The sequence below is a fragment of the Salmo trutta genome, chromosome 5, assembly GCF_901001165.1.
Source record: "Salmo trutta chromosome 5, fSalTru1.1, whole genome shotgun sequence".
Taxonomy (NCBI): domain Eukaryota; kingdom Metazoa; phylum Chordata; class Actinopteri; order Salmoniformes; family Salmonidae; genus Salmo; species Salmo trutta.
Window position 1 is genome coordinate 1935595 of NC_042961.1, and position 17207 is coordinate 1952801.

At 48.2% G+C, this 17207-nt stretch overlaps 1 protein-coding gene across 1 annotated transcript; it reads right to left on the minus strand.

Moving 5' to 3' along the window:
• Positions 1 to 570: 570 nt before the first annotated feature.
• LOC115193503 (EH domain-binding protein 1) lies at positions 571 to 17082 on the minus strand (the record flags this gene model as incomplete). Its single annotated transcript, XM_029752191.1, is given in 3 exon segments — positions 571 to 1580; positions 2415 to 2529; positions 17009 to 17082. Coding segments are annotated over 3 exon segments (280 nt in total), but the record flags the coding sequence as incomplete, so codon positions are not given.
• Positions 17083 to 17207: the final 125 nt, after the last annotated feature.

A 17207-nucleotide genomic window follows, 5' to 3' on the forward strand; every position in this document is an offset into this window, starting at 1 on the left:
ATAGTTGGACACGACCCCCCCTCAGCTCCGCTCCTTACCCCCCTACCCTTCCTCCATCCCTCCCCCCTTATCCCCCCTCCGCTCCGCTCCTTACCCCCCTACCCTTCCTCCATCCCTCCCCCCTTATCCCCCCTCCGCTCCGCTCCTTACCCCCCTACCCTTCCTCCATCCCTCCCCCCTTATCCCCCCTCCGCTCCGCTCCTTACCCCCCCTACCCTTCCTCCATCCCTCCCCCCTTATCCCCCCCTCAGCTCCGCTCCTTACCCCCCTACCCTTCCTCCATCCCTCCCCCCTCAGCTCCGCTCCTTACCCCCCTACCCTTCCTCCGTCCCTCCCCCCTCAGCCCCGCTCCTTACCCCCCTACCCTTCCTCCCTCCCACCTTATCACCGAGCCAGCTCTTCTTCTGCAATGTTTGGTTAACCGCATTCAAGCGAACTAAAAAAATCATAACAGTTTTTCGGTTTATGAACTGCATCTTGAGATATCTTACCGTTAAAAACATTACACACAGTCAAGTAATAAACAGCTTGAAAATACTGATATCGTGAATTATACCCTTTTTTTTTTTTAAAGTCCAACTGAAACAATAAACGTCAGTACAATATCATTGGCTTTCATCACCAACGTCCCTATAAAATAACCTGTACTGTACCTCAACACCACTAGAAAGGAACCTCTGTCTCCAAGCTCCTCAACATTCAGACATTCTACCAGAGAAGGCTGTGTGTGTCTGACATGAAATGTTCAGGACTCAGGTAAAACTCCATATAGGATACAACCATGTCTCTTCCCCTTTAGAATCAGGACATGATTATTTCAGATTTCAATCCCTCCCTTGGTAGCTTTCCACTGGGCTGTATATGCCATCATTTATATGTATATTAAATACAAGTACCTTGATAAAGCAACAACAACAAAATAAAACATCTAGTGTATTGTATAAGCAGGACACATTTCCATGTCAGTATAAAGCTGGTTGAAGACATCATGGGGGCCCATCCTCACAGAGCCTTTAGCCCTCCCAAATGGCTCCCTGTTTCCTATATAGTGAGGGGCTCTGGTCAAAAGTAGTGCCCTTTATATGGAATAGGGTTGCATTTAGGATGCAGACTTTTAGTTTAGCAGTAAAACCATCACAGCCCTGGACCAAAAAAACAACGACTGGATTTCAATTTCAGGTTCAAATAAACATAAAATACAGCTTTCTCAAATAGTCAATATAATAATAATGTCAATATAATGGTTTATTAATAACAATATGTCAATATAATGGTATATTAATAATAATAATTACAATAATAATAGTCAATATAATAATACAATTCTTGTATCGATCAAACAAATATTATAGCCTATATCTGTGTCTCAAAAGGCACTCTATCCCCTATATAGTGCACTATGTTGCCCTGGTCAAAGTAATATATAGGACATAGGGTGTCATTTGGGACGTAGACTATATATGTGTTTGTGTGTGAAATGAAATGACAATCATTGAAGGACACACTTCTCTTCCTTCTTGGCCATCTTGCCTTTGTTCTGCTCTAGGGTTCTCTCCAGGTGTTCATCTTCCTCCTCCGCCCTGCGGAACACAGCCAGGCCAAAGGTTACAGGTCAGGGGTTAGAGATCAGGAGATCACATGATACAGGAGGGAGACAGGTAGAGGTACAGCAGACACAGGACTGTACACAGAGGCTGGGTGCCATGGCAACGGTCGCCATGCCACCTGTGAATGGAGCGGCGACACACCAGGAGAGCAGATTTGACCTTTAACCCCCTGCAGCATGTCACCCTATTGGCTGATATCAGTCTCTCTTTATGGTTGTGTGTGCACGTGAGTTTCTGTGCATGTGACTGTGTGTGTGAGAGAGAGTGAAAATGTGTGCGGGTTTGTTTGTGTGTGTGTGTGTGTATCTGTGTGTGTGAGAGAGAGTGAAAATGTGTGCATGTTTGTTTGTGTGTGTGTGTGTGTATCAGTGTGTGTGAGAGAGAGTGAAAATGTGTGCGGGTTTGTTTGTGTGTGTGTGTGTGTGTGTGTATCTGTGTGTGTGAGAGAGAGTGAAAATGTGTGCGTGTTTGTGTGTGTGTATCTGTGTGTGTGAGAGAGAGTGAAAATGTGTGCGTGTTTGTGTATGTGTGTGTATCTGTGTGTGAGAGAGAGTGAAAATGTGTGCGTGTTTGTTTGTGTGTGTGTGTATCTGTGTGTGTGAGAGAGAGTGAAAATGTTTGTGTGTGTGTGTGTCTCTGTGTGTGAGAGAGAGTGAAAATGTGTGCGTGTTTGTGTGTGTGTGTGTGTGTATCTGTGTGTGAGAGTGAAAATGTGTGCGTGTTTGTGTGTGTTTGTGTATCTGTGTGTGAGAGAGTGAAAATGTGTGCGTGTTTGTGTATGTGTGTGTATCTGTGTGTGAGACGTACTGTTTCTCCTGTGCATCGAGGTCTCTGACCAGGGCGTCTCGTTTGTTGACCAGTATGACCAGTTCATCCAGCAGCAGCTGCTCTCTTCTCTTCTGAGCCTCTGTCTTCTGCCAGTCTGGAGAGGAGAGAGAAGATTACCACCTACTACTACTACAGTACTACTACAATACTACTACAGTACTGCTCTTCTGAGCCTCTGTCTTCTGCCAGTCTGGAGAGGAGAGAGAAGATTACCACCTACTACTACTACAGTACTACTACAATACTACTACAATACTACTACAGTACTGCTCTTCTGAGCCTCTGTCTTCTGCCAGTTTGGTGAGGAGAGAGAAGATTACCACCTACTACTACTACAGTACTACTACAGTACTGCTCTTCTGAGCCTCTGTCTTCTGCCAGTCTGGAGAAGAGAGACAACAGCTCTCAATATGTTGTTGTTGTTCTACTACTGATACTACAACAACTACAACTACTACTGATACTACTACTACTACTGATACTACTACTACTGATATTACTACTACTACTACTACTGATATTACTACTACTACTACTACTGATATTACTACTACTACTACTACTATCACTAGTGATACTACTACTGATACTACTACTACTACTACTACAGCCACTGATACTACTACTACTACAGCCACTGATACTACTACTACTACTACTACTACTGATACTACTACTACTACTACTGATATTACTACTACTACTGATACTACTATCACTACTGATACTACTACCACTACTACTACTACAGCCACTGATACTACTACTACTACTACTACAACCACTGATACCACTACTACTGATACTACCACCACCACTACCACCACCACTAATACTGATACCACTATCACCACTAATACTGATACCACTACCAATACTACTACCACTACCACAACCACTGATATTACTACTACTGATCCTACTACCACTACTACTACCACAACCACTGATACTACTACTACTACCACTACAACAGTACTCCTGTCTCATCTTCCTGTCTCTCTCTCACATTTCCAAGTGTCTAAATAAAAGTCAAAATAGCAACAGCGAATAGAGAAGAACAAAAGGCCTAAATACAATGAATAAATCACAAAGGTTCCCTGAGTCCTCTCCTCCAGTTCACCTAGCAGCTCCCAGGCCAACCAGGAAGGGGCCCACAGAGGCCAGATGCGACCCCATTCCAATCCCCTCTCCCTGCCTCCCCCTGGGGGAACCGTGTCCGCGGGAGTGCCCTCTCTCTGGGGCTCAGATATCCGCCTTCCTGGCGCGTGGCATCACCAGCTTCAGATCTACCCAACACCAGGGTAGATAGATCCTAACCCCTAACCCCATCATATCTGCATATCCACCCAACACCAGGGTAGATAGATACAAACCCCTAACCCCATCATATCTGCATATCTACCCAACACCAGGGTAGATAGATCCTAACCCCATCATATCTGCATATCTAGCCAACACCAGGGTAGATAGATCCTAACCCCATCATATCTGCATATCTAGCCAACACCAGGGTAGATAGATCCTAACCCCATCATATCTGCATATCTACCCAACACCAGGGTAGATAGATCCTAACCCCATCATATCTGCATATCCACCCAACACCAGGGTAGATAGATACAAACCCCTAACCCCATCATATCTGCATATCTACCCAACACCAGGGTAGATAGATCCTAACCCCTAACCCCATCATATCTGCATATCTACCCAACACCAGGGTAGATAGATCCTAACCCCATCATATCTGCATATCTACCCAACACCAGGGTAGATAGATCCTAACCCCATCATATCTGCATATCTACCCAACACCAGGATAGATAGATCCTAACCCCTAACCCCATCATATCTGCATATCTACCCAACACCAGGGTGGATATATTAATCCCACCATGCTTCTCAGAGTAGGAGTGCTGACATAGGATCAGTTTAGCCTTTTAAATCGTAATGAATACGAGGAGGGATCTGATCCTAGATCAGCTCTCCTACTCAGAGAAGCTTTGTGAATATGTGCTACCACAGATAAACTCTCTTGAGGAGAGAACATGTCTCGTATTATTAAAAAAGAAAAATACTTCAGTCCCATTAATCACACAGTTAGGGCCGGAAAAATAACACAAAAAAAGTAGCATTTTGGGGCCAAACACTGGAGTGAAATGTGTGGGGTAGAAATGTTGTGTTATAGTGGGCGGTGTTGGCCCTCTAACAGACAGTTAGTAGTCAGAGAGTTGTACAGCGTCATGTGACACATCTGGTTCAACACCTTTACAGCCATTCATATTTAAACACCTATTGATTTGAGAAGAAAAGGAATGTTGGAAAATGTCAGGCACTAAAATAAGTGCTCTGCATGCTTTATTAAAAAAATATATATTTCCCCTCTGGTTCGTCAAGTTGCACCGGCCTGTCATGTGTGTGTGTGTGTGTGTGTGTGTGGTGTGTGCTCCATGCTGGGCCCAGTGTGTTTGTCCCCCTGTACAGTCTGCTCTCTCTTCATTGGTCCAGCCACTCTTTGAAGTCGACCACAGAGCGAAATGAGCACAGTCCCATTATCTGGCCCCGCTACTCTCTCTGTTTCTCTCTCTTTCTTTCTCTTCTTCTGACCGTTTCTCTCTCTCTCAGGCACTAAACTACTCTCCTCTTCAGAGAGGTTGTTCATTAGTGTTTACCAGGGACTAATACCAATATGCCAAACATGGTTTTGATGTTTAAATGAAAGACCAGTGAAATGTCAAAGGGAGTAGACTACTCACTAAACTCACACAATGTGATGGAAAGTTGTCAGCTTCAAAATATACTTATTCCAAATAGAAAAGGTTATTCCTCCTTTGCCACACCTCCACTATCCCACAATTCCCCTGCACAAAGGTCTGCCCACAGACGGGGAAAAAGTATCCAAAGCGGAGTTATAAAAAAAAAAACATCCCTCCTTTTCAGTCCCTCTCAACTGCTCTCTCTCTCTCTTTTCTACTTCCTCTCCCCTACTCCATATCCCTCTTTCCCCTCCCTCCCTCTTTCCTCTCCCTCCCTCCCTCTTTCCTCTCCCTCCCTCCCTCTTTCCCCTCCCTCCCTCTTTCCTCTCCCTCCCTCTTTCCCCTCCCTCCCTCCCTCTTTCCCCTCCCTCCCTCCCTCTTTCCTCTCCCTCCCTCCCTCTTTCCTCTCCCTCCCTCCCTCTTTCCCCTCCCTCCCTCCCTCTTTCCCCTCCCTCCCTCTTTCCTCTCCCTCCCTCTTTCCCCTCCCTCCCTCCCTCTTTCCCCTCCCTCCCTCCCTCTTTCCCCTCCCTCCCTCCCTCTTTCCCCTCCCTCCCTCCCTCTTTCCCTCCCTCCCTCCCTCTTTCCCCTCCCTCCCTCTTTCCTCTCCCTCCCTCTTTCCTCTCCCTCCCTCCCTCTTTCCTCTCCCTCCCTCCCTCTTTCCCCTCCCTCCCTCCCTCTTTCCCCTCCCTCCCTCTTTCCTCTCCCTCCCTCTTTCCCCTCCCTCCCTCCCTCTTTCCCCTCCCTCCCTCCCTCTTTCCCCTCCCTCCCTCCCTCTTTCCCCTCCCTCCCTCCCTCTTTCCCCTCCCTCCCTCCCTCCCTCTTTCCCCTCCCTCCCTCCCTCTTTCCCCTCCCTCCCTCTTTCCTCTCCCCTCTTCTTGAGCCAAGAAGCCAAAGTTCCAACCCGCCAGGGGGATGCGGAAGCATGGAGCTGTCAATCAAAGCTGTGGTAGGTCCCGCCCCCCTCATTAGAAAGGTAAACAATAGAGGGACGATGACAGACATGGCCGCGCAAACGAGAGAGCGGGGGTGAGTGTCTGTGTGCGCGAGAGAAAGTTTGTGTGTGTATGTGTGTGAGAAAGAGAGTGAGTGTGTGTGAGAGTGCGTGTAACCAGAAACCTGCGGTAAAAAACCCCCGCAGCCACTCATGGAAGTTACCCCCTCCCTACTTCCAACCCCGAAAGAGGGAGGAGTGAGAGAAAGCCAGTGTTCACACACACACTCTCTCTCTCCCTCTCTCTCTCGCGCTCTTCTGTTTCACCCTCTCTCTCTCTCTCTCTCTCTTCTGTTTCACCCTCTCTCTCTCTCTTTCTCTCTCTTCTGTTTCACCCCCTCTCTCTCTCTCTCTCTCTCTCTCTCTCTTCTGTTTCACCCTCTCTCTCTCTCTTTCTCTCTCTTCTGTTTCACCCCTCTCTCTCTCTCTCTTCTGTTTCACCCCCTCTCTCTCTCTCTCTCTCTCTCTCGTGTTTCACCCTCTCTCTCTCTCTCTCTTGTGTTTCACACTCTCTCTCTCTCTCTCTCTCGTGTTTCACCCTCTCAACGGTAACCATGTGAATCTGCACAAGACACAGAAGAATGTGCCGATTCAAATCCCCATGACCCCCACCCTTCCAATGCTCAATTTATTCAGGAGACCCAAACTGCTCCGAAGACCCCTTTCTCAGAACAGGACGGGGGAGAGTGAGTATGTTTGTGTCCAACACATTTACCAGCACACACATACCCACAAACTAGCATTGATGAATCCCCAGATTGATAAAAACTTTGACATTTTACAGAGTAGTCAGCGAGTGATGTCTGGGGACGTCTCTTACTTCCACAGATCTCTCTTTAGTTGTGTTCTGTCGTTCGTTGGAATGGCCCCCAAGAGATAGCTTTGGCCAGGGGCCAACTGGAGTCAGGACACAAAGGCTGAGTCCCAAATGGAAACCTAATCTTGCCCATAGGGCGCTAATCCAAGGTAGTGCACTATGAAAGGAATAGGGTGCCATTTTGGACATTTGTAGTTACTGTGAAGTTACCTGCACCTTGTCTAGGACTAGTTACAGCTGCTTGACTAGCTGTATAGACGGCACCTCGTCTAGGACTAGTTACAGCTGCTTGACTAGCTGTATAGACAGCACCTCGTCTAGGACTAGTTACAGCTGCTTGACTAGCTGTATAGACGGCACCTCGTCTAGGACTAGTTACAGCTGCTTGACTAGCTGTATAGACAGCACCTCGTCTAGGACTAGTTACAGCTGCTTGACTAGCTGTATAGACAGCACCTCGTCTAGGACTAGTTACAGCTGCTTGACTAGCTGTGTAGACAGCACCTCGTCTAGGACTAGTTACAGCTGCTTGACTAGCTGTATAGACAGCACCTCGTCTAGGACTAGTTACAGCTGCTTGACTAGCTGTATAGACAGCACCTCGTCTAGGACTAGTTACAGCTGCTTGACTAACTGTATAGACGGCACCTCGTCTAGGACTAGTTACAGCTGCTTGACTAGCTGTGTAGACAGCACCTCGTCTAGGACTAGTTACAGCTGCTTGACTAGCTGTATAGACGGCACCTCGTCTAGGACTAGTTACAGCTGTTTGACTAGCTGTATAGACGGCACCTCGTCTAGGACTAGTTACAGCTGCTTGACTAGCTGTATAGACGGCACCTCGTCTAGGACTAGTTACAGCTGCTTGACTAGCTGTATAGACGGCACCTCGTCTAGGACTAGTTACAGCTGCTTGACTAGCTGTATAGACGGCACCTCGTTCTAGGACTAGTTACAGCTGCTTGACTAGCTGTATAGACGGCACCTCGTCTAGGACTAGTTACAGCTGCTTGACTAGCTGTATAGACGGCACCTCGTCTAGGACTAGTTACAGCTGCTTGACTAGCTGTATAGACGGCACCTCGTCTAGGACTAGTTACAGCTGCTTGACTAGCTGTATAGACGGCACCTCGTCTAGGACTAGTTACAGCTGCTTGACTAGCTGTATAGACGGCACCTCGTCTAGGACTAGTTACAGCTGCTTGACTAGCTGTATAGACGGCACCTCGTCTAGGACTAGTTACAGCTGCTTGACTAGCTGTATAGACAGCACCTCGTCTAGGACTAGTTACAGCTGCTTGACTAGCTGTATAGACAGCACCTCGTCTAGGACTAGTTACAGCTGCTTGACTAGCTGTATAGACAGCACCTCGTCTAGGACTAGTTACAGCTGCTTGACTAGCTGTATAGACAGCACCTCGTCTAGGACTAGTTACAGCTGCTTGACTAGCTGTATAGACAGCACCTCGTCTAGGACTAGTTACAGCTGCTTGACTAGCTGTATAGACAGCACCTCGTCTAGGACTAGTTACAGCTGCTTGACTAGCTATAGACGGCACCTCGTCTAGGACTAGTTACAGCTGTTGACTAGCTGTATAGACGGCACCTCGTCTAGGACTAGTTACAGCTGCTTGACTAGCTGTATAGACGGCACCTCGTCTTAGGACTAGTTACAGCTGCTTGACTAGCTGTATAGACGGCCCCCTCGTCTAGGACTAGTTACAGCTGCTTGACTAGCTGTATAGACGGCACCTCGTCTAGGACTAGTTACAGCTGCTTGACTAGCTGTATAGACGGCACCTCGTCTAGGACTAGTTACAGCTGCTTGACTAGCTGTGTAGACAGCACCTCGTCTAGGACTACTTACAGCTGTTTGACTAGCTGTATAGACAGCACCTCGTCTAGGACTAATTACAGCTGCTTGACTAGCTGTATAGACAGCACCTCGTCTAGGACTAGTTACAGCAGCTTGACTAGCTGTATAGACAGCACCTCGTCTAGGACTAGTTACAGCTGCTTGACTAGCTGTATAGACAGCACCTCGTCTAGGACTAGTTACAGCAGCTTGACTAGCTGTATAGACAGCACCTCCTCTAGGACTAGTTACAGCTGTTTGACTAGCTGTATAAACAGCACCTCGTCTAGGACTAGTTACAGCTGCTTGACTAACTGTATAGACGGCACCTCGTCTAGGACTAGTTACAGCTGCTTGACTAGCGGTATAGACGGCACCTCGTCTAGGACTAGTTACAGCTGCTTGACTAGCTGTATAGACGGCACCTCGTCTAGGACTAGTTACAGCTGTTTGACTAGCTGTATAGACGGCACCTCGTCTAGGACTAGTTACAGCTGCTTGACTAGCTGTATAGACGGCACCTCGTCTAGGACTAGTTACAGCTGCTTGACTAGCTGTGTAGACAGCACCTCGTCTAGGACTACTTACAGCTGTTTGACTAGCTGTATAGACAGCACCTCGTCTAGGACTAATTACAGCTGCTTGACTAGCTGTATAGACAGCACCTCGTCTAGGACTAGTTACAGCAGCTTGACTAGCTGTATAGACAGCACCTCGTCTAGGACTAGTTACAGCTGCTTGACTAGCTGTATAGACAGCACCTCGTCTAGGACTAGTTACAGCAGCTTGACTAGCTGTATAGACGGCACCTCCTCTAGGACTAGTTACAGCTGTTTGACTAGCTGTATAGACGGCACCTCGTCTAGGACTAGTTACAGCTGCTTGACTAGCTGTATAGACGGCACCTCGTCTAGGACTAGTTACAGCTGCTTGACTAGCTGTATAGACGGCACCTCGTCTAGGACTAGTTACAGCTGTTTGACTAGCTGTATAGACGGCACCTCGTCTAGGACTAGTTACAGCTGCTTGACTAGCGGTATAGACGGCACCTCGTCTAGGACTAGTTACAGCTGCTTGACTAGCTGTATAGACGGCACCTCGTCTAGGACTAGTTACAGCTGTTTGACTAGCTGTATAGACGGCACCTCGTCTAGGACTAGTTACAGCTGCTTGACTAGCTGTATAGACGGCACCTCGTCTAGGACTAGTTACAGCTGCTTGACTAGCTGTATAGACGGCACCTCGTCTAGGACTAGTTACAGCTGCTTGACTAGCTGTATAGACAGCACCTCGTCTAGGACTAGTTACAGCTGCTTGACTAGCTGTATAGACAGCACCTCGTCTAGGACTAGTTACAGCTGCTTGACTAGCTGTGTAGACAGCACCTCGTCTAGGACTACTTACAGCTGCTTGACTAGCTGTATAGACAGCACCTCGTCTAGGACTAGTTACAGCAGCTTGACTAGCTGTATAGACAGCACCTCGTCTAGGACTAGTTACAGCTGCTTGACTAGCTGTATAGACAGCACCTCGTCTAGGACTAGTTACAGCTGTTTGACTAGCTGTATAGACGGCACCTCGTCTAGGACTAGTTACAGCTGCTTGACTAGCTGTATAGACAGCACCTCGTCTAGGCCTAGTTACAGCTGCTTGACTAGCTGTATAGACAGCACCTCGTCTAGGACTAGTTACAGCTGCTTGACTAGCTGTATAGACAGCACCTCGTCTAGGACTAGTTACAGCTGCTTGACTAGCTGTATAGACAGCACCTCGTCTAGGACTAGTTACAGCTGCTTGACTAGCTGTGTAGACAGCACCTCGTCTAGGACTACTTACAGCTGTTTGACTAGCTGTATAGACAGCACCTCGTCTAGGACTAATTACAGCTGCTTGACTAGCTGTATAGACAGCACCTCGTCTAGGACTAGTTACAGCAGCTTGACTAGCTGTATAGACAGCACCTCCTCTAGGACTAGTTACAGCTGTTTGACTAGCTGTATAAACAGCACCTCGTCTAGGACTAGTTACAGCTGCTTGACTAGCTGTATAGACAGCACCTCGTCTAGGACTAGTTAGTAGTATATCTATTTTATACAAAGCGTGTGTATGAGTAGGTGTGTGTGTGTGACATTATATTTGCGTGTCTGTCTGTGTGTGTCATTATGTGTGTGTGTGTGTGTGTGTGTCATTATGTGTGTGTGTGTGTGTGTGTGTGTGTGTGTGTGTGTATTGTCACCCAACCCCTAGCTTATCTCCAGTTCCAGTCAACTTGCGATCCTGAAAGAGTTAGCAACATCATCAAAGGGTGCCCATGTGACAGGATTCCACACACACACACACACACACACACACACACACACACACACACACACACACACACACACACACACACACACACACACACACACACACACACACACACACTACTAATTAATCCAGGGCTACAGCACCGCGGCCTTAGACCTGCAACAAAGCCCAAATAGATTTACACATGGGGGGAGTAGAAGAGGGGAGGGAGAGAGGGAGAGAAAGACAAATGGAGAGAGAGATAGGGAGAGAGAGAGTGAGAGGGGTAGATGGTGAGAGAGAGAGAGGGAGAGAGCGAGAGAAAGAGAGATGGAGTAGAGAGAGAGAGGGAGAGAGAGAGGGAGAGATGGTGAGAGGGAGAGAGCAAGAGAGATGGTGAGAGAGAGAGGGGTAGATGGTGAGAGAGAGAGGGCGAGAGAGAGAGAGAGAGAGAGAGAGAGAGGGCAAGAGAGATGGTGAGAGAGAGAGGGAGTGAGAGAGAGATGGTGAGAGAGAGGGAGAGAGAGAGAGATGGTGAGAGAGGGGTAGATGGTCAGAGAGAGAGAGAGATGGAGAGAGAGAGAGGGGAAGAGAGAGAGGAGGAGGGGGGATAAACTACTGCATAGGATTACATATTGATTTTGAACATATAAAAAAGCTTATCATATCAAACCGTAACAAGAAAAGTGTGGGACCTGGCTCTGCATAAATCCCTTTAGAGACACTTTACCACACACACCCTCCGAGCCAGCCAAGTCACATGGTGTGTACGGAGAGGGGAGAGAAAGGTGTGTGTGTGAGGTGTGTGTGTAAGTGTGTGTGTGGTGTGAGGTGTGAGTGTGTGTGTGTGGTGTGGTGTGTGTGAGTGTGTGTAAACAGTAAGCAGATAAAGAGAGCACAGTAGATCAATTTGGTTGCAAGGAGATGAGAGCGTGGATTACAGATGGTGTGTGTTTGTAAGACTGTCTGTAAGCACTTTGGTGTGTGTACGTACCCTTATATGTATGTGTGTTTAAAAGTGTGTGTGTGTGTGTGTGAGGGAGATGAGAGCCTGGTATACAGATGGTATTTTCACAGCCTGGCAGCAGACCAGGCAGACACAAGGAGGATCCTCTCTATCACCCTACATGTCTTTAAACAACATCAGGGCCAGTTTTATATACTCTCTCTTCCTCCCCCCTCTCCTTCTCCTCTTCTCTCTCTTCCTCCCCCCTCTCCTTCTCCTCTTCTCTCTCTTCCTCCCCTCTCTCCTTCTCCTCTTCTCTCTCTCCTCCCCCCTCTCCTTCTCCTCTTCTCTCTTTTTTCTCCCCCTCTCTCTTTTTTCTCCCCTCTCTCCCTCCTCTAGGTGTTCTATGATAGGGTCCAGTCCCCTGATAACAGTATGGATCATAGACTGACAGATCAATAACAGTATGGATCATAGACTGACAGATCAATAACAGTATGGATCATAGACTGACAGATCAATAACAGTATGGATCATAGACTGACAGATCAATAACAGTATGGATCATAGACTGACAGATCAATAACAGTATGGATCATAGACTGACAGCTCACAGTTCAATAACAGTATGGATCATAGACTGACAGTTCAATAACAGTATGGATCATAGACTGACAGCTCAATAACAGTATGGATCATAGACTGACAGATCAATAACAGTATGGATCATAGACTGACAGTTCAATAACAGTATGGATCATAGACTGGATGGAATGGAAGCACACATTCTCCCACTATGCTGTGAGGCATCAGAATAAGTGGATATGCTGCTGGCTAACTGTATCAGTTTAATCATGTGAGAGGGTGTGAGTGTGACTGGTATGTATAAGCATGAGAGTGTGAGAGTGTGTATATATCTCTTCAAGTGTGTATATCTGTGTCGTTCACTGGTTTGATTACTCCAACGCAAGCGCCTCTCTGTCATCGACTGGCATGGACGTGTGTGTGTGCGCGAGCGTGTGTGTGTGTGAGAGAGCAAGAGTGTGTGTGTGTGTCTATCTCTGCAAGTCTCTCTGTCATCGGCTGGCCAACCAAATCAGCAATTACCTGCAAGCCACGCCATGCCACGCAGCCCAGCCATCACTCAATGGACCTGGCCAACCACCAAATAACAGCGGACACACACTCTCTTCCCTCACACACTATCTTCCTAGCAGAACTATCTGTACCGGGCCTGTGAAAGGTAGAGCATGATGAATGTTAAGTAGATCCCTGAGGAAGGAGAAGAGGAGAGAGGAATGGAGAGAGAGGAGTGGAGAGAGAGAGAGAGAGAGAGGAGTGGAGAGAGAGAGAGGAGTGGGGAGAGAGAGGAGTGGAGAGTATAGAGGAGTGGAGAGAGAGGAGTGGAGAGTATAGAGGAGTGGGGAGAGAGAGGAGTGGAGAGTATAGAGGAGTGGGGAGAGAGAGGAGTGGAGAGTATAGAGGAGTGGAGAGAGAGAGGAGTGGAGAGAGAGGAGTGGAGAGTATAGAGGAGTGGAGAGTATAGAGGAGTGGGGAGAGAGGAGTGGAGAGTATAGAGGAGTGGAGAGTATAGAGGAGTGGAGAGTATAGAGGAGTGGAGAGAGAGAGAGAGAGAGAGAGAGAGAGAGAGAGAGAGAGAGGAGTGGGGAGAGAGGAGTGGAGAGTATAGAGGAGTGGAGAGAGAGAGAGAGAGAGAGAGAGAGAGAGAGAGAGAGAGAGAGAGAGAGAGAGAGAGAGAGAGAGAGAGAGAGGAGTGGGGAGAGAGGAGTGGAGAGGAGAGAGTGGAGAGGAGAGGTGGATCAGCTACAGGACCTCTCCAGGACCATGGCCTGGCTTGTCCCACCTCTCCAGGACCATGGCCTGGCTTGTCCCACCTCTCCAGGACCATGGCCTGGCTTGTCCCACCTCTCCAGGACCATGGTCTGGCTTGTCCCACCTCTCCAGGACCATGGTCTAGGCTTGTCCCACCTCTCCAGGACCATGGTCTGGCTTGTCCCACCTCTCCAGGACCATGGTCTAGGCTTGTCCCACTTCTCCAGGACCATGGTCTAGGCTTGTCCCACCTCTCCAGGACCATGGTCTAGGCTTGTCCCACCTCTCCAGGACCATGGCCTGGCTTGTCCCACCTCTCCAGGACCATGGCCTGGCTTGTCCCACCTCTCCAGGACCATGGCCTGGCTTGTCCCACCTCTCCAGGACCATGGTCTGGCTTCTCCCACCTCTCCAGGACCATGGTCTGGCTTGTCCCACCTCTCCAGGACCATGGTCTGGCTTGTCCCACCTCTCCAGGACCATGGCCTGGCTTGTCCCACCTCTCCAGGACCATGGTCTGGCTTGTCCCACCTCTCCACCTCTCATACTCTACTGCTCATGCACTCAATTCAGGTTTATACTCACACACACCTGTGTGCAAAGGATTCATCCTCTCACAGTGCATAGCCTGCAAATGGCCATCAAACTCCTATTGTGCTCTTAGAAAACAACGACTGTATGTTATTGTATCATGACGTTTTATGTCAATTATGTTTTACAGATTACTATGCTTTAATTTTAACATTTGTATTCCTTATCCCCATGTGACCATGTGTTGTGACCATGTGACCATGTGTTGTGACCATGTGTTGTGACCATGTGTTGTGACCACGTGACCATGTGTTGTGACCACGTGACCATGTGTTGTTACCACGTGTTGTGACCATGTGACCATGTGTTGTTACCACGTGTTGTGACCATGTGACCATGTGTTGTGACCATGTGTTGTGACCATGTGACCATGTGTTGTTACCACGTGTTGTGACCATGTGTTGTGACCATGTGATGTGACCATGTGACCATGTGTTGTTACCACGTGTTGTGACCATGTGTTGTTACCAGTGTTGTGACCATGTGTTGTGACCATGTGTTGTGACCATGTGTTGTGACCATGTGTTGTGACCATGTGTTGTGACCATGTGTTGTGACCATGTGTTGTGACCATGTGATGTGACCATGTGTTGTTACCACGTGTTGTGACCATGTGTTGTGACCATGTGTTGTGACCATGTGATGTGACCATGTGACCATGTGTTGTTACCACGTGTTGTGACCATGTGTTGTGACCATGTGTTGTGACCATGTGTTGTGACCATGTGACCATGTGTTGTGACCATGTGACCATGTGTTGTGACCATGTGTTGTGACCATGTGTTGTGACCATGTGACCATGTGTTGTGACCATGTGACCATGTGTTGTGACCATGTGACCATGTGTTGTGACCATGTGACCATGTGTTGTGACCATGTGGAAAAGGCACTTAGAACAATGTAATAAAATGTAAAGTTCAGAGCAGGTTTGCCAGGTGTCTTTGCCAGGTGCCTTTGCCAGGTGCCTTTGCCAGGTGCCTTTGCCAGGTGCCTTTGCCAGGTGCCTTTGCCAGGTGCCTTTGCCAGGTGTCTTTGCCAGGTGTCTTTGCCAGGTGCCTTTGTCAGGTGTCTGACTGCATTACCTGTTGCTTCCCTCTCTAAATACAGTCTGGCTGGTGTGTGGCAGACAAGAGCAATCAATCCCTAACCAGGATCTGTTCCTACTCTCTTGCTTCTGCTCGGCTATGCATGTCTGTCTACTCCCCACACACACACACACACACACACACACACACACACACACACACACACACACACACACACACACTCCCCCCTCCTCCCTACACACACCTGCCCAGTCCCTTCCACCGCCACCAGCTAATTACAATTGATTTAATATGGATCAGGTTGCTTATCAGGTGGAGAAAGAAATTACCATGGCCGATGCAGAGGTGCAGGCAGGTCAACATTGAATGGAGAAATCAATTTGCATTGATTGTCAAAAGGTTCATTTTTCACAAAGAGGACACAGTGAAAGGGATTAAAGTTGGGTTTCGGCTCGACAACTTTGATACCACACAACAGTGGTGCTTTTCAGCCGGTACCAGAACACACAACAACCTACCTGGATAACGTAGCTACTAGCTAGCTGGCTTTTAATCCTCCATGTCAGTCAGCGGGGCTAGATTTCAAACCAGGGTGTTGATAATGGTATTCAGGCCTAGTATGGCTGTTAGATAGCACTGATCACACAGCATCAGTCCACATCTCCTGGCTGAGGAGGATCCTCCTAGTAACCACCTAGCAACCTGTGGTTAGGATCCTGGCTGAGGAGGATCCTCCTAGTAACCACCTAGCAACCTGTGGTTAGGATCCTGGCTGAGGAGGATCCTCCTAGTAACCACCTAGCAACCAGTGGTTAGGATCCTGGCTGAGGAGGATCCTCCTAGTAACCACCTAGCAACCTGTGGTTAGGATCCTGGCTGAGGAGGATCCTCCTAGTAACCACCTAGCAACCTGTGGTTAGGATCCTGGCTGAGGAGGATCCTCCTAGTAACCACCTAGCAACCTGTGGTTAGGATCCTGGCTGAGGAGGATCCTCCTAGTAACCACCTAGCAACCTGTGGTTAGGATCCTGGCTGAGGAGGATCCTCCTAGTAACCACCTAGCAACCTGTGGTTAGGATCCTGACAAGGAAGTACTATTATTCAGAGCAGGATTGATTAATAGCCAGTGTACCAGTAGATAGCAGTAAAATCACAACCCATAAAGGTACAGGTAATGTATTTGAAGTATTTCTCCCCATTTCCACTTTCCTACTTAAACATACCCACCCTCTCTAATCGTCTCTTCCCTCCCCCTCCCTCTTCCCTACCCCTCCCCCTCCCTCCTCCCTCCCCCTCCCTCCTCCCTCCCCCTCCCTCCTCCCTACCCCTCCCTCCTCCCTCCCCCTCCCTCCTCCCTACCCCTCCCTCCTCCCCACCCGCTCAACCCCCTGCCCTAACTTCACCCGTCATAAGAGCATGTTCTAAATGACCAAAGGGTAAATGTCTTACCCTCGATGGCCATCATGGCTCTCAGCTCTCTGTTGAGCAGCTCGAAGCGTCGCTCCAGATCGTGCTCCTTCTCCCTGTGGCAGTAAGTTGGAACAAAGTTCATCAATATGTTAATGACTAAATCATTAAGCACTTAGAAGAAGTCTGCAATAAACATCGATTCAGCCAGTCGGCTGGACCTTCTCCCTTCTCTCCACAC